General features: G+C 38.9%; 3 protein-coding genes across 3 annotated transcripts; 2 read left to right on the top strand and 1 right to left on the bottom strand.

Moving 5' to 3' along the window:
• The first annotated feature begins 308 nt into the window (after positions 1–308).
• si:ch1073-284b18.2 (protein lin-28 homolog A) lies at positions 309–10,176 on the top strand. Its single transcript, XM_036579204.1, has 4 exons — positions 309–318; positions 1,380–1,555; positions 6,750–6,934; positions 9,811–10,176. Exons 1-4 carry the CDS (start codon positions 309–311, stop codon positions 10,028–10,030), a joined length of 591 nt encoding a protein of 196 aa, XP_036435097.1. The 3' UTR covers positions 10,031–10,176.
• A 4,352-nt stretch (positions 10,177–14,528) lies between these two features.
• Positions 14,529–19,482, top strand: mecr (mitochondrial trans-2-enoyl-CoA reductase). Its single transcript, XM_036586570.1, has 11 exons — positions 14,529–14,803; positions 14,890–14,987; positions 15,760–15,891; positions 15,977–16,120; positions 16,435–16,537; positions 16,918–17,020; positions 17,186–17,259; positions 17,405–17,465; positions 17,555–17,627; positions 17,757–17,952; positions 17,987–19,482. Exons 1-10 carry the CDS (start codon positions 14,631–14,633, stop codon positions 17,918–17,920), a joined length of 1,125 nt encoding a protein of 374 aa, XP_036442463.1. The 5' UTR covers positions 14,529–14,630; the 3' UTR covers positions 17,921–17,952; positions 17,987–19,482.
• On the bottom strand, positions 18,214–22,718 carry smpdl3b (sphingomyelin phosphodiesterase acid like 3B). Its single transcript, XM_036586558.1, has 8 exons — positions 22,318–22,718; positions 21,303–21,519; positions 20,677–20,774; positions 20,434–20,577; positions 20,108–20,277; positions 19,798–19,978; positions 19,503–19,636; positions 18,214–19,170 (listed from the first exon to the last, which is right to left on the bottom strand). The coding sequence occupies exons 1-8, from the start codon at positions 22,385–22,387 to the stop codon at positions 18,808–18,810; spliced, it is 1,377 nt and encodes a 458-aa protein (XP_036442451.1). The 5' UTR covers positions 22,388–22,718; the 3' UTR covers positions 18,214–18,807.
• Positions 22,719–23,926: the final 1,208 nt, after the last annotated feature.

Here is a 23,926-nt window from a genome sequence, read left to right as displayed (position 1 = left end):
GGGGGTCCCACATGTGGTGGGTGGCTGAGAAAGAGGGAGAGAGAGCGCGGGGTGTCATTCCCCTGCGGAATGTGCTGTTTACCGGGAGCGCAGAGGAAGGGGCCAATCACGTGGACTTGACCCGAAACACACACACGTGGGGGGTCGGAGATGCAGAGCGGCAGCTCACAGTGACCACAGACCCTCAGAGGAATCACCTGGAGAGCACAGCCACACGAGCTTTACGAGGCAGCCCCCAAACCGTGCTGCAGTGTGAGGACCCCTGAGAGAAAAGCAGCTACACCTCCAGCTTAGAGCGGAGAAGAGCTATGGCAGAGGGTAAGTGTTCTTAAGGAGGTGTGTGTTAAGATGGGGGGGGGTCACAGAGGTAGCCTTTCTCAAGGTGTTAGTCCGCGGGGGGAGGATGGCTGGGGGGGTTGTGGCAGGTTTTAGGGTTCCTTCTCCAAATCTTTCCCTCTGACCCTCCCACTTTTTTACTGCTGAGGTCGAATAGCGTCGAGCCTCCCTTTGTTTTCTTCAGGATCGGGTCTGAGAGTGAATGTGTAGAAGGGCCACGTTTGGTCAAGAGAGAGGATACGCGCAAAATCACAGGCTTTTATTTCGCTGAAGATGGGCTCCATTTCACACCAGGACTTTCAAGGTGAAGTAGCAAAAAAGATCATAATGTGTGCCATGCGTCGACATTTGATTAGCTGCATTGATTAGTTCAAAGGGGGGAAACGTGTGAAGGTGAAAAAAATAGCAGGGGCCAAAAAGCCCTAGTTCAGGTTTGGAGAGCGAGTTTCCTCTCAAGAGCAACAACGTGCGATTTAACGACCCGAAACATTTGCGGGATTATAATACTTGAATGTGAAGTTGCCTCAATGCAAGCGATGTTTAACGTCCAAAATCTGACCTCTGACTGTGTGGAGCTGTTTTTTTTCCTTTTTGGGTTAAAACGCACATTTCCTCGTTTGGAAACGTCACACTCGGAACTACTGGGAAACGTTGCAATGTACATCGAAATTACACTTAGATTTGATTAAAATCTTTTTTTGATTGTTCAATCAGTAAAATTTGCGCTTAAATTGCCCAAACAGGACAGATAACCCCTCTCTTAGTCATGTGTTGGGTGCAGGCCTCCGTGCACTTTTACAAACAAGTCATGTTTCCTTTACCTTTTTCAGTCATAAACAATTTGTTCTATATAGATTTGTTGGACAGATAATTTCTTACACTTTTACAGAGGAACATATATCATTTGTTGGGCTAATTGTTGTACTGGTTTTTGATAATTGTTTTCTCAATGGGCTCGTGATGAACTGTAATAACCTGGGATAGACTCGGTGTTCTTACTTTGCCATGGACAGTCTTGTTAAAGGCTCCCGCCTGTTTTGCAGGAGGCTGCGCGAAAACAGAGGAGGAGGAGGGACAGAGCACCGAGGAAGACTCACAGTCCTACCATGGCGTTGGTGTATGCAAGTGGTTTAATGTGCGGATGGGGTTTGGGTTCCTCTCCATGAACACCCGGGAGGGCGAGCCTCTGGACCCTCCCGTCGATGTGTTTGTCCATCAGGTGTGTTTCCACCCAAAACTCTTCTCAACCACACACTTCAGCTCCATACTCTGCATTTTCTCCCATATTTTCATTTTTAGGCTTTTAGGTGTGTATTTCCCCTCAAAGACGTGCCTGCATATCCTGTGTTGTTTTTATCTGATGATTTTGTCTGTCTAAAAAAATAATGTAAAAAATGTTTTCATCTAAAAAAAGTTAATAACTGAGCTGACTTACTTTTCAGTTTATTGAACATTAAATAACACATTAACAGAATGGAAATGTTTTTACAGTGTAAAATATGACCTTAAAACAAAAAGCTGAGGAAGAGGTCAAACTGCCCAAACTAGATAGTGTGATAGCACTGATAGTTGGAATGATTAGGAAAGAGACAAGATAAAATGAGGCCAGCAAAACCAGCTTGTCCTTGAATGACCCACCCATGGTAATGCAGTAGGGTGGTTACCTTTTCTTTCCCATGTGAGTGTGAGACTCCACTGACTTCACCTCTGAGAAAATACAATGGTTTGGTTTCACATTTAGTGTACCTTTTCATCCTGGCCTCCTCAGTCCAGGTTCCTGCTATAAAGTAATTGAGGACTATCTGTGGTCTTTGCAAGGCCCATCCCCCTGCCCCTGGTGCTACAATATGCTAATTGCTAATAGACAGCAAGGAGACAGTGGTTTTATTTCTATCAATCCCTCTAAGATCCCCTGCTGTGAAGCCATTTTTCCTCAGGGAGCCAACATGACTGCTAGAGGCATTGATTTACTAAACATCTGAAGTATTTGTAATTTTAAAAGCATTTGCTTTTCTATAGTCTATATGATTGGTATATGTGTTTTTAAGGTTGTAACAAGATAATAAGTAATACTCTCGCATTAGAAAAAGTCTTATGGAGTTTCCAAAAAACATTAGCAGTTATTTCAGATGCAGAAACGACACACCATTTGATTAGTATTTGTGTTTATTATATTAAGTGTTTTTGTATTTTTAAGGTTAGTGATACTGGTAAAATAAGTACCTAAACATGTAGTTGAGAAGAATATTGGTTAAAAAAATTCTGAAAAGTACATTTGGCTAACACTTTCAAAAGAAAGCTTCGTAACTTTCTAAATTTATTATTGTGAGAATGCAAAAACAATTGTGTTGTGCATCCAGTAAAAGATTAGAGTATTGGAAAACATCTAAAGCACTTAGTTTCACTCAAAGTATTATTTGTACACCAAACACTACAAATCCCAGAAAAAACATCTTAAGTACCATAAATATGTACTCAGTTACTCTCTACCACTGACTGGGGGTCACTTGCTTTTGGTGGCAAGTCCAATGCTCTTGGTCATCACCAGCAAAAGGGTGGTCTGCATGCTGGACCTGCGGGAGCCGTAGTAGCAGGCCTCAGCCCTAAATTAGGAGCCGCATGTCAGAGAACATTAACTGCTGGGGTCCGCTGGCCTTTGTGCAGGCGGACAAAGGAAGACGCATCCCAATAAAGCGCTCCCCTCGGCCGTGACCAACCCCCGCTTTATCTGAGGAGCCATCCCTCCCATTGTCCTCTAAGCTTCTCATCTTCTGATGTCTTCCTCTACTTCCCCTCCTGTTTCTCAAAGTGTCTGTTTGTGCAGACCACACGACCCATGTAGACCGAAACGCATTATTACACTCTGTACAAAAGTGCTTTGAATTCTCCACATTTCCTCAAAACCTTTTCAAGTTGAAGTGCCCTGTCACTTTCAAGGTTCCTTATAGCTTTTCTTTTGCACCTTTCCTTTAACAAAGTCAAAAGAAAAAGACAAAAGTTAATAGTGTGATCCTATATGCCATTAAAGAAGTTTTAAGAGATTTGATGGACAGGCCTTTGCTGATCATTCAAAGAGCATAACTTATAAAACAAGTGAATTTGAAGGCTCGAGACTGATCTGAGCATGGTGCTAAATCTAAGACGTGGACTTCATCATTAGATAGTTATTTAAGTTCTTACAGACTAAATTTTGTCTCAAAAAGAAGACGTAACAATGTAGTTAGTTAATGGTAAAGGTGCACTGTTAAAAATGAATGTTCTGGTTCTTGTCTTGGATGAAAGTTCTAAGTTCTCTTACAGTTCTGAAACCTTTAATTGGTTTAGAACCTTCACATTATGTGAACATTCTTCAGACTTTCAAAAGATTCTTCAGAATCTTACATTTTATTTACAAAAGCAAGTCCTTAAAGAACCATCCACTGAAAGGTTCTCAAAGGATTCAAAAGTGGTTTTTCACTCTTTTTTGCACCTTTATTGTTGAGAGTGTAGTGTCTTTGTGGTGTCATACAGTCCATGAAAGAACTTTTAAGAGCTCAACAAAGGGGACTGATTTGGGACTTTTCACAAAGTTTGATGGTTGTGAGAATTGCTGACCTATTTAGATGTAATCACTTTTTTCTGTTGGCCATGAGAAGAGGATAATGTATTGATATCTTTGCTAATTCACATTATGAGTGTTTCTAAATAAGCCCCAAAGACTTCCAATGTGGCAGTGATTTTTAATTACTGAGTGTTTTTTGAGATGTTTTAAAGGAATCAATATCCTACAGTTTTCTTTTATTTTATTCTCAGAGGTCCACTTCTGATATTTATGTGGTTTAAGCAGCAGAATCAAAGTTCATTTTACATGACCATTTTCCAACCACTCAAAGTTCATTATATTGAAACAGGCTGTTTTTGTTACTGTGTCTTTAAGACTTGTATATGAAATTGATCTCTGTTCTGAATGGCTGCTCTGTATTGTACTTCATTTGGATTGGGTAGGAAACAGTATATTTTGAAAAAAAAAAAAACTTTTAACATACTACATTAAACTCATTCAAAAAAACAAGAAAATTTATCTTTCTGTTATATAAGTCTTTAATGTAAATGGACACTGAGGCTTTAAGCTAGAGAACTGTAACTCCTAATAGTGTGGGTTCCCTGGACTTTAAAAAAGCTATGGCTTTGGACTTGAGGCTCTAGTAAAAACCTTTACTTGGTATAGAACCTTTACATCTTATAGAGGTTCTTCTCTTAATCTAAGTAACCATTTAGTGAAATGTTCTGTAGGTAACCTAACGGTTCTTCTGTCATTTAAAGGCTGTATGAAAACACAGTAATAATGGGAATGTGTTGGAGAGAGTGTGAGGGCTAGGATTTGGGACTGCTTTGGAAATATGCATATTCCTTAATGATTTCATACAGGTGCTTTTAATGAAAGGGTTCACCTACTGAAAAAAACTGCTGCAATGTTTTACCTGAAGAGCTCAGAAAAGTATATGTCCTCATTTTGTGACTTGTGGCAAGGGCGGGAAGTGAGGGTTTGGTGGTGGTGGTGGTGGTGGTGGAGGGGGTTGTAGGATCACATGTGTTAGGGGAAATGGGTTAACGGTCACTGTGACTGACACACAATGGTTGCTCTTGAAAAGGGGACACTGCATCTGCCTAAATATTGTTGCAAAAAACCAACTGCGCTACCCTATCTTGCTTGAGGCAGCTTATTATTCACCAAAGCCAATGCAGCCTTTTTGTTGACCATGCTGTCCTTGATGGCTCTCTTGACAAAGATATAAATCATATAGACCTGTCTGTGTTCATGTCAAATACAGGAGGCAATTGATGCTGGGTTGGTGTGAGTACCTTTGGCTCTAGATTTAGCTGGAATCTAATGTCTTTTACAGGGTCTTCTGCCTCAATAAGACACTTTAACATGGAATACACATCCTTGTCTAAACACTTAGAGCCAGTTTCAGCACAGATAAGCTGATTCTTTGACTCTTGGTCAGTGTTGTAACCATGCCAGTCATGCTTCAATCTGCTGTGGAGACTGGACACATTACAAATGAGCACTTAAGACTTGGAAAGATAGAGACTTGAATGATTATGGCCTTCAGTTTGTTTACAGAAGATGATGTCTACAGCTATGGGAGGAATTTCTTTCTTCAGTTGAAGTGCTGACTTGACCCATGGCACACAACAGCTATAAAACATCTCATTGTCCTGAGCTCCTATTGAGTGTAACATTGATGTTGACACTCTCGTAACTTTGACTGAGTGATGTATTCAGTAAGCATAAAGGAGATAATGATTTTTAGTAGTAATATGTGGAACATTTTAGTCCCAAATGCTGTATATCCATTTGTAACTGTTTGGAATATGACAAGTTTTGGAGAAGAATAGCAACTGGCATGTAATGGAAAACACTTTTTTATTTTTCCAATAAATGTGGTATTAGTCATAGCATGTATATTTTATATATATAAGCCCACTCCTCACAATATTTATATATAAACATATAAACATTATTTTAGATGATGGAAAAAATCATCAAAAATATATATTATTTAGACTATAAATATTTAGACTATTTAGACCTCATATTTTTATTACTTACAAATTCTTCTGCATTCAGGATCAAATGTAATACTTTATTCTGTTGCTCTAGTTTGTTAAATGAAGTTTGTTAAACACAAAACTGACACTAAACTATTGCCATAGGAAGAAATATATCTTTTAATGCCCAGCTGATTCCTGCACATATGTGAAATAAAAGCTGTATGTGAACTCATTGGGTATGGGGCATGTCTTCTAGCTCACCTCAACGTCTCAGCATGCTTTCATGCTGAACAACCATTTAAGGAATGTCCCTGGACCCCCACCCCAAGCAAGGCGTCTAGTGTGTTGGTCAGTGTGTCAGTGAGTTAGGAATTAAGGGATCGGTGTGTGGTTTTGGGGGAGGGTATGTGCACATGAGACAGAGAGACAGAGAGAGAGAGAGAGAGAGAGTGTGTGTTTGCAACTGCTGTGTGTAATGCATACCTCAGACTGCATGAAAATAGGACATTGGGTTTAAACATGCCCTCCACCATCTTCTATCTTTCTAACTGTGCTCCCTCAGGGTTCTTTGGAGCAATATCCTGACTTTAGATCTTTGGATTTCAGAACTCACATTACAGCAAAAATCAGCACTGCTTCTTCTTTCAGCCTGAGAGCTGATGCACACATGATCCTACATGTGTGCAAGTGAATAAAAGCGAACTATTAAATGCTCATAAATCCTTTATAAAGGTGATAGCAAGAACAACACAAGTACAACACAACCCCAATTTTGCTTGGTTTCTGCTCTTTGAGTCTGAGTGAAACATTTGTACTAAAATAAGACTAAATATCATTCTGCAAAATCATGAATAATTTTGTTCTTTTGCTCTCAGAGTAAGCTGCACATGGAGGGTTTTCGGAGTCTGAAGGAAGGTGAAGCTGTAGAGTTCACCTTCAAGAAGTCCTCCAAGGGTCTGGAATCTGTGCGAGTGACGGGGCCTGGAGGAGTCCACTGTGTGGGCAGCGAGAAGAGACCCAAAGGCAAGAGCACCCAGAAAAGGCGCTCTAAAGGAGACAGGTGAGCAGACTTAACATAATCCATGTTAGAAGATGTTATAGAATTCTGATTCTGATTGACTAGAGGGCTCTGTTCTAATTACCAAACTAAAAAGTAGCTTAAATGTTTTCTCAAACTGGTTTCCATATTATGTGCTAAGCCTTTGTGTAAACAGAGGAACTCATGAAGAATTGTATCACGGCCCTCTTGATATGATAGTGTGTCTATGGACAGGTTTTTATTGCACTATAGGTAGGGAGCCTAGCCTCTTTCCTTAATCTTACGTCAAATACGGTTTGGTCAACTCTGTGCCCCCACTCATCCCATCCCCACCTCTGGTCATGGTTAGGGTCGCACGGACTGGCTTGACGTGACCTGGATCAATAACTGTTTAAAATTGCTGGCCACTAGTGCATTTATACTCAATGGATATGCCCAAATGTCCATCCCCCATCTCTGTGGCTGGCTTTTAGAGATTAGGGCATAGGAACTGCTTTGTATCTGAGAGCAGCCTCTGTTTATAATTGCACTGTTGTGGGGTTGTGATCATAGTGCTAATTTTATAAATTCTGTATAGGTAAAGAATTGACTCTTGAGTTACAGCTATAGGAGACTCCTAACCAAGAAGATAAGACACAGAAAGGAAGAAAGAAAGAAAGAAAGAAAGAAAGAAAGAAAGAAAGAAAGAAAAAGATAAAAGAAAGAATCCAGTCATAGCAGTATAGTACATAACATCGCCATCTGCAAAATGGTAACTTTACAAGAGAAGGAAAAAAACATAGCCAAGTAATTTTGGACTATTTGTTTATTTGTCACACATTGCAAAGAACAGTTGTCATTTTCAAATTATGTAAAAAAATTAAAACGGTAAAAATGGAGATACAAGGTTTTGTTCCCACTGCAACAGTATATTAGTTTTGGTTAACAATGTGAACCATTCATTCTTTTCTAAATGAGTGTGCTGTCTTATCATGTTTAGATGACATGATGGCTACTGGTGTGGACATCTCTTAGTTATCAATACTGATAGATGTTAGAAGTGTATCAGGTGGCCTGCTGGTCAGTCAGTTTTGGTTAAAGTGAAGGACAAAGTGTTGACAGAGTTCGAATAGGAATACGTTACAGCCTCAAAGAGTCTCAAGAGGCCTGTGTTCGATACAACTGCCCTGATCATGCTGGCTCTTAAAGAGGTCCCGCAGCTGCCTAACATGATTATTCATTCTTCTCAATTGCAAATTCTGCATTTTACCTAGCTGTTTTGTTCAAGCTGAATTGTTTGACCACAAGTAACTTCGTTTGTGATAATTCTGGACAATGTTTTAAGTTAGAGAGGTGAAAGATGTTCTCATCAGTGAGAAATAGGTCCAGTGAGTATACATAATAAGAAGTAAATGCTAGGACATGCTAAGAAATAAAGTATCAGAATAATGCGAAACCAAGGAGAGTTCTTTTGGTCTTCCCTGTCTTCTTTCTCTCTGTTTTCTCCTCCTGCTCTCTGTATCTGTCCGTGCCATGAGCTGCTATCCAAGCTCTAGGAAGCAGTAAGAGAGAGAGAGAGAAAAAAATACAACGACTCATTTAATTGATAACAGATGTAGGTGCCCGAGAGGGGTCAAGGGTCATTGTTGCCATGGAAACTGCATACGTTTAGGTTTTGGGGAGGGGTTTCGGGGGTTAAAGTAGCAAGAGGTCATAGTTCGTAGGTCGACACTGCAGCTTTTTGTGACAAAGGGCTCCACAGCCTTTCTCCACGCGCTCTCTGTGATTGATCCACGCCCCAAGCTGCTGTGATGGTGGACGCATGTGGACACTGCCCCAGTTCAGGCCCTATAAACCACCAGCAGCATCATCAGAGCCCCCAGTGTCCCCACACGACCTCATCTGCATGGACATCAATGCAGCAGTGACAGCGTCTGCCCACCACTCATCTGTCATTCAAATCTAATCTAACATTTCAATGGCCACACTCTCCCTGCTTTTAGCTTGGCTACAAATTGAAACATTTTGTTAGGTAGGATTTACCAGCTGTAATTTACTTGGAATTATTTGAGGCTTTAAGGTTAGACAGCTGGAAAATCTACAGGTATCATTATCATGATAAATTATATCACAATATGTTTTTCTGAGCATACCATCAACATTGGCAGTACTTCTAGATGACTGATCAAAGGCAGGATTCATTAAAAAGAGAGCATAATTAGTTCTGTTTAATTTCATTTAGTGCAGTGCAGGATGTAAAATGTTGAATAAAAATTATTTGTAAGTTTTGGATGGTATTTTTTTAATTGTGGTGCTACTGGTTCTTTTTTGTCTTTTCCAACTTTAAAAATGTCAGATAAAATAAACATCGTGACATATCATGTATTGCAAAAATTTGTTAAAGTATCGTGATAATACATTTTTTCATATCGCCCGTTTTGCATTAATCACTGGATAAGTCCAAGTGACAATAATATCTAAAGCTAAAATTAGGGTTCATTCCTCTATACAATAAATGTCACATCAGATTTATTTATTATTGATACTGCACAGCTTTGTGTCTTGGCTACAGGCTTGTAGGTAACATATTGCCCTCTTGTGGAGTTAAACTGATAATGCAAGATGTCATCACTTTATCTCAGGGGTGTCCAATCTTATCTGCAAAGGACTGATATGGTTTAAAGTTTTCATTCCAACAAAGCTGGATCACACATTATCGGTTGTTGAAGACCAAGACCAATTTCTTGAACAGCGGGAATCAGGTGTGCACATGTTTGGTTGGAATGAAAACCTGCATCCTCTGCAGATAAGATTGCACACGCCTGATTTATCTGCATGGGACAGTAGAAGGATATTAGCCTCTTCCAGTGTGCTGCTGTAGCTTCATTTAGGATTCATTTGTAATCTCTGTATCTCAGGTGTTACAACTGCGGAGGCTTGGACCACCATGCAAAAGAGTGCAAGCTGCCTCCTCAGCCGAAAAAGTGCCATTTCTGCCAGAGCGTTGCGCACATGGTTGCCAACTGCCCAATCAAAGCACAGCAGTCTTCATCCGGCTCTCAGGGAAAGCCTTCACCTCTGAAGGGGGAGGAAGAGGAGCAGAGCCATTTCCCCGCACCCAGCGAAACCACCGACTGAGACAGCAGTGCACACAAAGGAGGGCGGGATGTAGCTCGCAAGCCAATCATACCATTATACTGGGAAGACAAATATATGTTGCTATCAATGCTGCTCTTGGAACTACCTCAGGTATATAGGAGAGAAACAGAAGAAGAATGTATCACTTTTTGTCTTTAATGGTGTAACACTCAGGAATAGTTCTGCTTTGTACTCAGGAATTTTGACAATGTATTTATTGTAGGCTTTTCTCTATAAGAAATGACTGATTATTCACTACTCAACTATATCTACTATTTTTACGTAATTTTCTATATGTGTCATTTATAACAAGAAGCAAATTCCTGGTTGTTACATCTCAATGTCCGACAATAGGAGAGGCTGTGTAGACACTCCTCTGTAAAGAATGTTCCTCTATGTTTTTCAGGGAGTTTTAGGGTGAGGGGGGTTTTTAGAGTAAAATTGGGGTGGGGTTTTTGCAATCGACTGACCTGATCACCTGGGGCCAAATGAATGTTAAGCCATGGATCTGCTCTGCCAGCCAATGGTTCTTTTGTCATTTATCCCTGTTAATTTATAGATTACGTTTCCTCTGTTCAGTGGACAATAGATGTGCGATTACTTTTTAAAAAAAAAAGACAATTTTAAGGATTAATCAGATCGAGTGTTCTTTTTAGAATACAGTTTGCATTCAAAATGTGTGACTTGATGTTAACCACTATGTAACCACAGCTGTGCATCTGTGTTCTTGTGTGCTATAGCCTAATTGCCTTTTCTTTTGACAGTTTATTTGTCATTCACATCATTATTAGAGGAATCGCTTATTCAGTTGATGAAGTCCATTTCTAAGTCCTTGACTAGACACTGCCTCCATTCCCCAGTTGCCAGGCTTCTTTAAGAAGAGGAGGTGCATGTAGACCTAGCAAACTTGACAGCCTTTTACTCCAGTTTAACAGGAGAAGCTGGCAGACCTTCTTACACATTTTATACATACTGTATATGTAGACCTAATATGAAACCCTTTTCAAAATCACTAGTATTTATTTATAGTCATTCCAGGAGCTTCTTTTCAAAGACCCTTCCCTTTGCATTCTTTCATTAATATACCTCATCTCTCCACATTTGTCTTAAGATTCTCAGGAAAAAACAGAGCTTGCCATTTCTGTTGATGATCCTCATCGACATGCTAAACTGCAACAGCAGTGGCACAGGGCAATGTGTCTGTATTATTAACATGAAAGCTTTTTTAAAATGACTAGTATTTATTTGTAGCCATTACTACAAGGCCTTTCCTTTTGCATTCTATTAATTATATACCTCATCTCTTTGCATTTTATTTATGATTTGATAATCAATTGCTATTTGTTTTATGATTTAGAATTATATTATAGGTTTTGATGGTTTTGCTATGCACACTTTTTTGGGCAAATGAGCATTAGGAAATGTATCTATGCCAAATCAGTGCAATGTTAACTCTGCACCAATCATGCTGCAGATTAATTTTGCCTTCTTATGGTCTTCCTACATCTCATTTTACTGTTTCTGTTTGATGTTTTTCAGGACAGCATGTTCATGTTCTGTTATTACTGATTAATCTGTATAGAAGTGAACTACAGCGAGGTTTACTGTCAATGAAGCATGAATCTGAAAAATCTCAGGGAAAGCTTCAGATTATCATGTTGGTTAGATACTTTCAGGGAGAAATATAGTGATATATACTGAGAAAATAGAACATGTTCAATACCACATTAGTATTATTATAACAGAATAAACAAGCATAAACGTTTTTTGGTTTTGTGATTTTTGTGAATTCCATATTTGTACTTTTTTGTTTTAGCCTTGGGACATTTGCAAAGAATATATATATATATATATATATATCTATCTATATATATATATATATATATCTATATATGCTAACTAAATAATCATGGTCATATTTACAAACAAAATACAGAACAATTTTTATTTTACACACAAGTTATTTTTTAATGCAGAGATGTAATTATTTGAAATGAGAACACCAATTTAAAGGCATGAAACAGCCTGAGAAAATATATGTATTTGACCATAAGTTTAAACAAACATATTGAGCAGATGTTTTTTGATATTTACATTCACCAAGCACTTTATAAGGAACACTTCCTTGTTTCTACACTCATTGTCCATTTTATCAGCACCACTTATCATATAGGTGCACTTTGTAGTTCTACAACTACAGATTGTAGTCCATCTGTTTCTCTACATACTAAGTTTGCCCCCTTTCACCCTAGTCAGGACCACCACAAGACCAACAGAGTAGGTATTATTAGGGTGGTGGGTCATTCTCAGCACTGCAGTGACACTGATGTGGTGGAGGTGTGTTAGTGTGTGTTGTGGTGATATGGAAGTGGATCAGACACAGCAGTGCTGCTGGAGTTTTTAAACACTGTGTCCACTCACTGTCCACTCTATTAGACCTTGTTGCTCCACCTTGTAGATGTAAAGTCAGAGACAGTAGCTCATATGCTGCTGCACAGTTTGTGTTGGTCATCCTCAAATCCTTCTTCAGTGGTCACAGGATGCTGTTGGGTAGATATTTTTGGTTGATGGACTATACTCAGACCAGCAGTGACTCTGAGGTGTTTAAAAACTCCAGCAGCTCTGCTGTGTCTGATCCACTCGTACCAGCACAACACACACTATCTGTGCTGAGAATGATCCATCACCCTAAAAACACCTGCTCTGTGGTGGTCCTGTGGGGGTCCTGACCGTTGAAGAACAGGGTAAAAGGGGTCTAACAAAGTATGCAGAGAAACAGATGCACTACAGTCTGTAATTGTAGAACTACAAAGTGCACCTACATGGTAAGTGGAGCTGATAAAATGGACAGTGAGTGGAGAAACAAGGAGGTGCTCCAAATAAAGTGCTCAGTGAGTGTATATCTACTACTATCTCAGTAAAACCCAAAAGGAATAGCCCAATGAATATAATATAATATAATAATATAATATAATATAACATAATAAATGTATAAAAATACTATGCCTATGTTGTGTTAGTGCTTGGTCAGGACATATATTATGACATATATGTAATTTTAATCATAAGCATTTTATTTCTATTTGTGTTATGGTCATTTTTTCTGTCTATCTTCCTATTCTCTATTCCTATAGCTGTAAGCATTTTTTTATTTCAAATACCTAGTTTTATATTCTTCTGAAATATTTCTATTTTACACTTCAAATTTATCTTAAAATTCTCAGGTTAAAAAACACAGTGCTCATCCACCGTGACATATATCCAGCATGTAAAGCAGCGTCACACCCCAAATGTGTTTGTGTTCCTAGTTGTTGCAGTTGTAGTGACGAAACTTGCTCAGCATGGCCCTACATGAGCACACTGAGTCCTCTATTGTACTGATATTACTGAAGTGAAATTAAGTGAAACCCCTATTGTGTTTTAATCTCTAATTTAGAAGTCACTATGAAGCATGCATTGCAGGAAGGGTGAGTCTAGAGCTTTGCTTAATAAATTGTTTTCAAAGCCTTAATGCTGTCTGTTTTTGCATGTTGTTGAAAAAAAATTGAAAAAGACTCTTCCACAAAGAGTCAACATAATTAACACACTGGATTATTGAAATTAAAATGCAAGAAAAAAGTTAAAGGAACAGTCTGGCAAAAAAATCAAATGTACACAATTTTTCACTTATCCCTGGGTGTAGTCTTTCAGCTAAGATATGCTTGGTGTCCTAATTTTGCATCTTTAGTTTAGCACTTGAGCAATGATGCTAAAATAATCAACACTAGAAGTCAATATTCACCCAAATGATTTCCACAAATACATCCTCAAAACTTCTCTCAACCAGCTCAAGCCACATCCAGATCTTTTAAGGTCACACAGACTGTCAGTTTGGTTTAGGACACAGTATGATTTAGCCGACTGTGAACTATAAAAATGATTAAAACATCAATGCAGCAATCAGTCATTTTATACGATACAAAATGTATGAAAATGAAAATGTATGAAATAAATTGTTTAATGTACTTCAGTGTTTGTAATACAATTCTAAATGAAACAATGTATATATAATATATCTCACCTACATAAAAATGACAAAATACCTGCCCATATATTGTTTCTCCATTGTTACTAAATGAAGTAATTAGCCTAGTTACTATTAACAGTCATTTAAAAGGCCTAAAAACTAAATTGTGTTGCATTTTGTGATCATGTGTAAAACTGATAAAGCTGTTGAAATCCATAGCTGACTGTTTCACATTATTAAATGATAAAGTTAGTGTGGATTCCACCCAAAGGATAAATCCTCTTCCTAAAAACGACAGTTACTCGCTAAAGAGATCCCATCTTTGATATAGCATTTTATACACTTTAGCAAGTCTTATATTTTGGGTGTTTGTACTAACCGGACTAGGTGCTGAACACTACCTGAGGAAAAAATCCGCACGTCTATTCGTAAAAATCCGACTCAATACGCTGCATTTACCAGAGACTTTACGGTAATTTGAGACCGAATATGGCCGCTTCCTACACAGTGCTGTGTGGATAGTTGTGGTTTCTGATGAACTAAGTACAGAGTGAAGACATCACAAATGATATAAATACTGCACACTGCTTTAAGATGGGCGTTCTCCGTGTGACACAGATTGTGTCCAGGGCCCTGGTGGCCCAATCATTGAGGAGTAGACTGGCTCCGAGTTTCTCTTTTTCTCGCAGTTTCTCCGCGGAGCCGTTGGCCGGAGAGAGCACTGCGCTCCTATACACAACACACGGAGAGCCCTCAGAAGTCCTTAAGTAAGCACGGCGTAGTTCTCCTTCATAAACACTCTCCCAGCTCCAGACGCCTGACATCATTGCTGATATCTTTTGTGGTTAAACAGGTTGGGGACTCTGCAGCTCCCTTCTCTGGGAGACAAAAGCGTCCTTGTGAAAATGCTTGCAGCTCCCATCAACCCCTCGGATATAAACATGATCCAAGGCAAGCAGACTCGTCTTTTTCTTCCTGACTTCTTTTTGTACTCGTTTGGAGGTTCTTTAAAGTTTAAATGTGGGTTTTTTACACTCCCACGTCTCATTTACAAACAGATTTCCAAGAGCCACTCATGAAAAGGTTCTTCTCTGCTGAAAAAAAACAGCACAGACCAGCAAGTATTTCATCCTGTCCTGTGCTGGTGTTTGCTAGTTTATGCTGGTCTAGTGCTGGTCTGATTCTGGTTTAGCTGGTCACCCCAACCAACTACCCAAGCATGATCATGCTGGGTGACCAGCATACAAGCATCAAAACACAACATATGCTGATTTTGGTGGTGACCAGCCATGCTGGTCTATGCTGTCTAGCAGGGTTTAGAGAACTGAAAGTGGTTCTTGTATGTCATTGTTCCAAAGAACCCTTTTTTTAGCAGTTTATTTTTCAGAGTATGAGTTAACTCAGAGACTCCTGTATGTTTGCTTAGAGACAATGTTTAGTTTCTCTTGTAGTGATGATTCCTTTGTCATACATGCAACAAACCACAATCACCAAACAAATCAGAACTTAGTGGTAACTTGGACCACACTACAGACAAAGGTTAGCCTTATCATGTCAAAAGTATCCTATAAAAGAAGCACACTAAGCCATGAAGAGCAGCTGCATGTGACAGGATGCTGAGTGATTTCGATACCATCTCTGAGCTTCTATTTAAAGTGACTTTGTGTCACCGACAGCTATAATGTAAATAATTGCTATTTACAGTGTTTGCCCACTTGAATAGGCACCTACGCAATACTGCCTGATCTTCCAGCAGTGGGTGGCAATGAAGGAGTGGGCCAGGTTATAGAAGTGGGCAGCAAGGTGAAAACGGTCAAAGTGGGCGACTGGGTGATTCCAAGGGATGCTGGTCTAGGTGAGTTACTGTACCTTACTGTAGCTACACAGAGTTTATGCTCAACACACTGATTTTGTAAACATGATCCAAATGTTTTGTGCAGGCACATGGCGGGCATTGGCAGTTTTGAGTGCAGATGATTTGGTGACGCTGCCCAGTGACATCCCTCTCCTTTCAGCAGCCACTCTGGGAGTCAACCCTTGCACTGCACTCAGAATGCTCTCTGACTTTGAGGATCTAAAGCCAGGTTATTTCAGCTTTTGTATAGGTGGAAGGTTCAGTACACTGTTGGCTCCATACTAAAAACAGGGTTGCCACCTCAGGCCTGTAAATTAATGACCCAATTGACTTTTCATTAGAAATAAAAACATAACATATAACAATTCTCAGATTCCAGGACATTTTGTGTCCTGGAATGGAATTTGGAATAGACAACCAAAATCCAGGATGGTCCAAGACAATCATGCATGGATGGGAACCCTGACTAAAACAGAGTACTATCACTATAAACATTGACCGTGAGTATGTTTCACATACAGCTGTGATCACGTGTGATTTCAGGAGACACAGTAATTCAAAATGCAGCTAACAGTGGAGTCGGACAGGCTGTGATCCAGATAGCTGCAGCAAAGGGTGTTCATACTATCAACATAGTTAGAGACAGGTAAAACTCCTTAATTTTTGTCATAATCTGCTTTGTAAAACCTGCACTAACTAATGGCAGATGAACAAAATTAAATCACATCTTGTTCAAATGGATGCATTTTGTCTTAGGCTTGTGAAAAGGCTGAATCTGAAATACGTCCTGTGTTTTTGTTGATTTGGCATTTGTCTGTGAGGGTACTACTGTTATGTCTTGAGTCTCTATTCCTTGCACCCATAAATTGATTATCAGGTTACACTAACTTTTCATTTTTTCAATCTTTTTCTTGCATATCCTGCCTGTGTTACTGCACTTGAGTAAATTTTTATTTAGTTTTGTATTAAAAAATTTAAGTATGTAAATAAAGTGTAAATGAATATGAGTTTACTGTGCTCTTCTAGGCCAGACCTATCACAGCTGACTGACAGACTAAAAGCGATGGGGGCCACTCATGTGATTAAGGAGGAGACTCTCAGAAGGCCAGAAATGAAGGAACTCTTTAAGGTTGGTTTCCTAAAAGAAGCACCAGAATATTTTAATGTTCTTTAGTACTGATGTTTACAGTTTGAACAACACTACAGTATGTCAGGTGTTGAAATAAATGAATTACAAGTGTAAAAACTGGGTTAAAGATGCAGCATAATGATGCTTAGTGTTTATCTTGTGCAGTTTTGTCCTCGACCTAAGCTGGCCCTAAATGGAGTGGGAGGAAAGAGTGCCACAGAGTTGCTGCGCCATTTACAGTAAGTTAATTACTGTCAAAGCTGCAAAATGGCTTGTGTACATATGGACTGATGTTTATTATTGCACTGATAAGTGTTTTTTCAATTAAACCTTGAGAAGAGAACAGTTTTGCTGATATACTTTCAATGTTTTACTCCTCTGCAGAAGCGGAGGCACTATGGTGACCTATGGCGGAATGGCCAAGCAGCCAGTCACAGTGCCCGTGGTGAGCGTCAAGTAGCTAAATTGCATTTTGGACATGTTTGTGTACAATATGGTTGTTTTTTTTGTGGTTTACCTCTTTTTTTCCCTCAGAGTGCTCTAATCTTCAAGGATGTGAAAGTACGAGGCTTTTGGGTCACTCAGTGGAAAAGGGACCACAGGCATAGTAAGCATAAAAACTCACATGAAAGGCTGAGGGAGTACATTCTCTTTATCTGGGAAACAAAGATATATGATGTGACTTCATGTGGCAGCAGGTTTTTGGCTTTAACTGGTGTCTCTTCTGTTTTTTTAGATGATGAGGCCTTGTGTAGCATGCTGAATGAGCTTTGCACCCTAATCCGTGCTGGAAAATTGTCACCCCCACCCTGCACTGAAGTCAGCATAGAGGACTTCCACAAAGCTCTGGACAATACCATGAAGCCATACATTTCTACCAAACAGGTTTTGGTCATGTGATTCCAATTAAAATTATATGTATAATAACAATAATATAATATATTATATAATATATATAATATATATATATATATATTTTATGGCTCCTGTGATATTTGTCACAGCACAGTCACTTCAGACTTCAGGTACTACAAACACGTGTGCCGTAGCTTCATTTCTGACATCAAAGTCCAGTAAGTGTTATCAGTTTGAGTAAGAAGCCTAAAGAAGCCTACTTGTTCTTTGAACCTTCAGAAACTTTATTTAACATCAACATGCAACACCAGGTTTATGAACTGCTCAGAGACAGGATAAAAGGTTGAATCAGTTTTTATGATGGCTGTCCATAGATAAATTGTTATGTTAGTTCATAAAAACCCATAAAATATTATCATTAATTTTTTATCAATAGGTTCTGCCTGTCTGTTTTATCACAGCACTAAAGAAGAGGCAGTCATGATAATGGGTTTAAAAAATGTTTGGTCATAAAACTTACAATAATAAACACCATTATTGTGTTTGAAATATTTTTTAACACCATGAAACGGACATATTCTTATACCAGTGTCATGGTGTAACATGTTATTAACTTGTTTTATCGTATGTTTATATATATATTAGTGCATATTGTATAAACACTATGGTACATGGCTCTTAGGCTTAGGCACCACACAGCAAACCATGTAAATCAGAAGCTGTTTACCACATATCAATTTTGAGACCGAACTTGTCTAATTAAAACCATAATGAGCTCTCACTTTCTGGTATCCTTGCCTTCATCTCTTGATTTAAAGTAAAATAATAACTCACATTGAAGAAAAAATGAAGAGGGATACAATGAGAGCAATTTTGCAGAGGTACTTGAGTGAAGTGCAGCCTTTGTGGATGTAACAGTGGAAGCACTTATATTAGTAGCTGGCCCACATGCTGAAAGTTGCTGCTAGAGCCACAGTCAGCAGTGCGGGGGCAGCAGAGGATGCCCCCTCCTTTACCACACAGTGTTGATACTCCTCAACGTCCACCTCTCGTATAGCACACACGTGATCAATACGGCAGTCTGCATCACACACTGTCAGGTCATAATTCACTGAGTTGAACTCGTAGTACTTCTGCAGGTAACAGTTTTCTCCTGCTATCCGTTCCAAAACACGATGCATGGAGGCTGGAGAGGCATCTGGCACTCTGAACGCTTCAGTCATACGATACTCCTTCTCCCAACGTGCACGTGCAATGTTTGCATGCGTCAGGTTCAAGTAATAAGTCACCATGTCCTAGATGATAATGATACAGAGATTTGCTTTGTCATTTTCAATAGAACATGGGATTAATGTCTGAAGAAAAAGGTCCAACAGTTTGCATATCATTGCTGTCCAAAAAAAAAAGAAACCTCTCCAAAATGTTAACTTTATTTAGAAAAAAGCTAGCAACGTTCTTAATTTTTAATTCAAGTTAATGTAAAGAAATTTACATGTAAGGAGAAGTTGTGTTGGACCATTTCTATTGGTCTATCCATCATAAAATTTTCACATAATGTAAACAGAACAGCTGCTGTATTCAAAAGAATAAAAATCAGAATGCTTCAAGGTGTTTCAGCCTGTCATACCTTAACCAAAAGTGTTTTGTCATCATACTCAAAAACTCGAATGCCAGGGTTATTTGCCCCATCCTCTACTCCAGGCAGTGTTGTTTTCCAAGGTGTAACTCCTGGAGTCAGGAACATGGCACTAATTGGAACTCCTGTGAATATACTTTGCTTTAGTTTTTTGTGGTAAAAACAAAAATCCAAGCATTTTAAAAGTAGGTTTGATTTCCATTCAAATTCCCAGTGTGCTAAAACAGTTTGCATTATTGTTAACCATGATAGCCACTAAATTTGTTGGCTATTAATGGTGACACACCTGATGTATCGTAGAACATTCGAAAGCTGTCAGTGTGGTGATGACCAAAGAACTGTCCGATTATGATAGCATGGTACTTCTGTATAAGCTCCAAGTAGTTTTTATTGAACTCAGACCGAAACCACGGCTTGTGACGCTTCTTCTCAAAGAAGCCAGGGGGGACGTGGCCCACAATGTATACCTATTTAAGAGAGACATCCAGTTATATAGCAGTCAATAGCAGAAGCATGCTCCTTATACCGTAGAAACCAAAATAAAGGTACACATCAAAACAGTGTGGGGAGAATTAGAAATTAAACATAAATATGACCTTTTCCTTGTTTTTGGTTGCTTCAGAGAGCACTTGATCTGCCCATTTAAACTGGTCTGCTGGATCTTTGATGTTTTCTGTGACACTGTTCTGGTCATAATACAGATTAGTGTTGAGAACCAGAACTCTGAGGCCAGTTTGATTTAGCAGTTTCTCTGTGTAATATCCACCTGAAATGAAAGATGAAATGAACACAAATACTGATGAGAAAGTAATATCTTGACTAAAGATCAGATCTATGGCCAAATATGCTTATGAGTTGCAAAAACATGGGAGAATTGTCTGAATTTGTTGCTGCTCAGTGTGGTGGCCAGCTTCTCTTTTACCTCTTTTAAAGGTATCTCTTGATGAAGGATCCAGCCAGTCTTCCCATAGCTTTTGTATTTGTTCATAGATGTTGTTTTGCTGAGGTGGCAGCTGGCTCTTTGGATGGTAGTCATGATTGCCCAGAGCTGAGTAGACCTTGGTGGCTGAAAACAACAAAAGCAAGCCTTTAAAAATATGAAGGTCCATAGTACCAGATTATCCTTTTTCCTATGCATTTAATTCTTATTTTTGGCAGCACATACTAGGAAACAGCACTTTTATGATGTGGGTGAGATTTCCAATTATTCTCAGGACCGCTTCTTCTCCCAGATCCTCATTGGGCACATGAGGTGTATCATCTCTGTGGAACATGATTTAAATATTTTGCATAAAACTTCAAATAAAACATTTAATCTGTTTTTAAATTATCAACATAGATTAAAATAACAAATGGTTTTAGAATTGTACAGTATATCCCGTATGTATGGAACAGTGTTTCTCAACCCAGTCCTTGGGACCTACCAGACAGTTCTACATTTTTGCTCTAACCTAGTGTGTTGAGATCTGGGACAGAGCATAAATGTGTCAAGTCAACATTTATTTATATAGTGCTATTTATAACAGGTGTTGTCACAAAGCAGCTTTACAGAAAAATCTGGGTCCAAGCCCCCATGAGCAAGCCACTGGCGACAGTGGCAAGGAAAAACTCCCTAAGATCAAGAGGAAGAAACCTTGAGAGGAACCAAGACTCAAAAGGGGAACCCATCCTCCTCTGGTCGACACCGGATAGCAAAATAAAACAAGAGCAATAAATGTGGAACTGTCAGGCCAAGACCTGGTATAGAATTATACATTTAAGATAATACTTGGAAAGAAAGACAATGAATACCCTGTCCAAATGATGAAGTCTGGATTGGGCAGGATATCCCTCATGGCATGCATTGATGAATTAATGAGGTCCCACGGTGAATCACAGAGATAGTCTCCAAATTTACCCGCATCTGGGGTTGGACGGTTTCCACTCGAGCTACAAACTGATGCTGAGTTTCCATCTCCCAGACTGTAGGTTGGATCCCAGTGGAGGTCTGTGATGTGCCAGAAGCTACCTGATATGAACAAACATAAAAAATGGATCAATCTAGAAACAGTTTGTATTGATGCCTTTTGTCCATCATGTATATGTTGGCTTATCCCTACTGCCCATGTTCATATGTTTCTCAAAACATGAATGTATTATAATATCAGAATCAAATCATTACCGGCAGATAATTGTTTAAAAAATAATCTTTGGCATCGGACAGATGTTCAGATTTGACCAATATTTCAAACTAATATTTATTGTACAGAAGAGCAGAATGTTTAGGCTACACAGGACTACTACTCTAAAATGCATTTGTAACCATACAAAAATGAATGTTATAGTTTTCCCTAATGATAATCCAGGTAGATTATAGTCCATATTTCTACTTTTCATTTAAGTGCTTATGTATCGGAGTCAGCATCGGCAAATGTGTGCATGCAAAATATCTGATATCGGCATCTGCACACAATTCCCATATCGCTGCATCCTCAACACAGGGGACCTACAAAATGTGTCCAGCTGGGATTTCTTCACTGCTTAAAATGTCCATGATTTTGCTTTGCGCTCATGTTCACATTGTTTCCTACAGTCTGCCCCATGCCGCCCTCCTGCCCCCAGTGTCCTCTTTCTTGAAAAACAAAATCTTAATTTTATCTTTAAATATTTTATTTAGATATTAATTTTACAAGGTTATCCTTAATATTAAGTTCCAGGTATACTTCCTACTGTTATTAGTCCTCATTCTTAAACTTATAAACAGTATACTTATAGACAAGTCTTCACAATTTTTACAGTGTTTCGGACAAATAGTTTACAGACTCACCTGTCAATACTTTGCCTTGCCCACACACAGTTAAAACGCTGAGAAAAAGAACTTTCCAGATGAAGTCCATATTGAGACACCAAGCTGTAGTCAAGATAGTCAGTCTAGGTCTCTGGATTAATTGTTATCCAACTGGAAAGGCATGCAGTTGTCAGCTGATGGTAAGCTGAATGATAAGATAGGCCAGCTGGAGCGAGCGGAATGACTGAGATAAATATCTCACCACTGCCAGAGGACATATCAGAATGATTTCTAGTCAGTGAACACTGTTGATAAAGAAGAGTTTAAAGATTAAGAAACTCAAGAGCTTCATGTCAGTCTCCCAACCCAAAACTATTCACAGAATAACTTTTTTGTATCACTGGTCAAAAGCTGCAGTAGCCCCATTCATCTAACAGCCTGAAGGAAAATAAGATGAGGACTTTGGCCATGCTCTGGAGGTCTGAAGCGATTAGCTGCTATGTGTTATCTATGGTTATTTTTGGCTGTTTTGCCTGCCCAGAGCTAAACACATGATGTTTGAAGCTTTGGATACATACATTGAATAAATTAATTACAATGGCTCTATATATTAATAAATGAATTAATAAATCAATGAAAATGCTCAGTTGGCTATCCCACTGACTGTTTAATGCAGTTTCCGCTTTATCTATTGATTTTTAGGGGTATTTCATATTGGTTAGGTTATGTGTTAATGAACAGTAAGTCTACATCACACAAAGTCCATAGCCACACCATAGCCTTAACAAAACATCCAGTAGGTTGTTACCCACTGTCTTAAAAGTACAACCATGTTGTAATTTGTTACACATTGCACATTACACGTGTTTACACATTGTTCATACCTTCCTGCCTTGTTCTACAGTGCTGTGTCTTGATATATGCTGGTACAGCATTTGTAGCCATTGTTGAAGTCATAGTTTTAGGATTTATTCCATAGTCAAAAGTCATCTTTACTGTCGCATAACTTTGCATTAAAATGAAAATGAATTTGTTTTTGAACCACCTTGGGATCCATAATCTACATCAAATTAAGCATTCTTGTGTATTAGTTTTAGGGCAGTGATGTCTATTGAACTTTGCATTTAGTTTGTGACCAGTTCATTTTCAGAAAACAATAATAAGAAGAAGATGAATAAAATCTCATTCTACTGTAACATTTGTTTAGTGCCTGTAGAGGGAGATGTGGCCACGTGACAGTAACCGCCAAACCCCACACACTTAAATGAATAGTGCGTTAAATAACGTGTGAAAAGAGTTGGAAGGGTTTAGTTACTTTCAGTGAATACACTGCTTTGCTCATCCACCAGTTAAACTGTGGGCTGAACTTAAGGCTGCTGTAGCTGAACTGATTGCCACCGTGGATACACCACAGGTCAATAGGCAATGATCAAGAGTAGAATTGAGTAAAGCTTTTTTACCCTTATTTTAAAATCGTGGGTGCAGTCGAGGCCACTGAGGCTATTACACAGATTGTAACAGAGCACTCATGGTCCAGTGTCTGTTTGACAGGAAGATGATGACTTCCTTCCTGTATGCATTCTTGCTGTGAAGACAGTCTAAAATTGCGTCCAAAACCACACAAGACCACACACGCTACATACTATAC

The sequence above is a fragment of the Colossoma macropomum genome, unplaced genomic scaffold, assembly GCF_904425465.1.
Source record: "Colossoma macropomum unplaced genomic scaffold, Colossoma_macropomum, whole genome shotgun sequence".
Classification (NCBI taxonomy): Eukaryota; Metazoa; Chordata; class Actinopteri; order Characiformes; family Serrasalmidae; genus Colossoma; species Colossoma macropomum.
Note: the sequence above shows the minus strand (reverse complement) of the source record. Positions and strands in the feature narration are given on the sequence as shown.

What these genes read in the sequence shown, in the direction of transcription:
- si:ch1073-284b18.2 (XM_036579204.1), top strand. An exon ending in TCGATGTGTTTGTCCATCAG is followed by an intron (nt 1,556 to 6,749) that starts GTGTGTTTCCAC and finishes TTTTGCTCTCAG; the next exon opens with AGTAAGCTGCACATGGAGGG. An exon ending in AGGCGCTCTAAAGGAGACAG is followed by an intron (nt 6,935 to 9,810) that starts GTGAGCAGACTT and finishes TCTGTATCTCAG; the next exon opens with GTGTTACAACTGCGGAGGCT.
- mecr (XM_036586570.1), top strand. Translation starts at nt 14,631, where the DNA reads ATGGGCGTTCTCCGTGTGACACAGATTGTGTCCAGGGCCCTGGTGGCC. An exon ending in TCCAAGGGATGCTGGTCTAG is followed by an intron (nt 15,892 to 15,976) that starts GTGAGTTACTGT and finishes TGTTTTGTGCAG; the next exon opens with GCACATGGCGGGCATTGGCA. An exon ending in GAAAAGGGACCACAGGCATA is followed by an intron (nt 17,628 to 17,756) that starts GTAAGCATAAAA and finishes CTGTTTTTTTAG; the next exon opens with ATGATGAGGCCTTGTGTAGC.
- smpdl3b (XM_036586558.1), bottom strand. Translation starts at nt 22,387, where the DNA reads ATGGACTTCATCTGGAAAGTTCTTTTTCTCAGCGTTTTAACTGTGTGT. An exon ending in CATAAAAGTGCTGTTTCCTA is followed by an intron (nt 20,578 to 20,676) that starts GTATGTGCTGCC and finishes TGTTGTTTTCAG; the next exon opens with CCACCAAGGTCTACTCAGCT. An exon ending in AAGAGATACCTTTAAAAGAG is followed by an intron (nt 20,278 to 20,433) that starts GTAAAAGAGAAG and finishes CTTTCATTTCAG; the next exon opens with GTGGATATTACACAGAGAAA.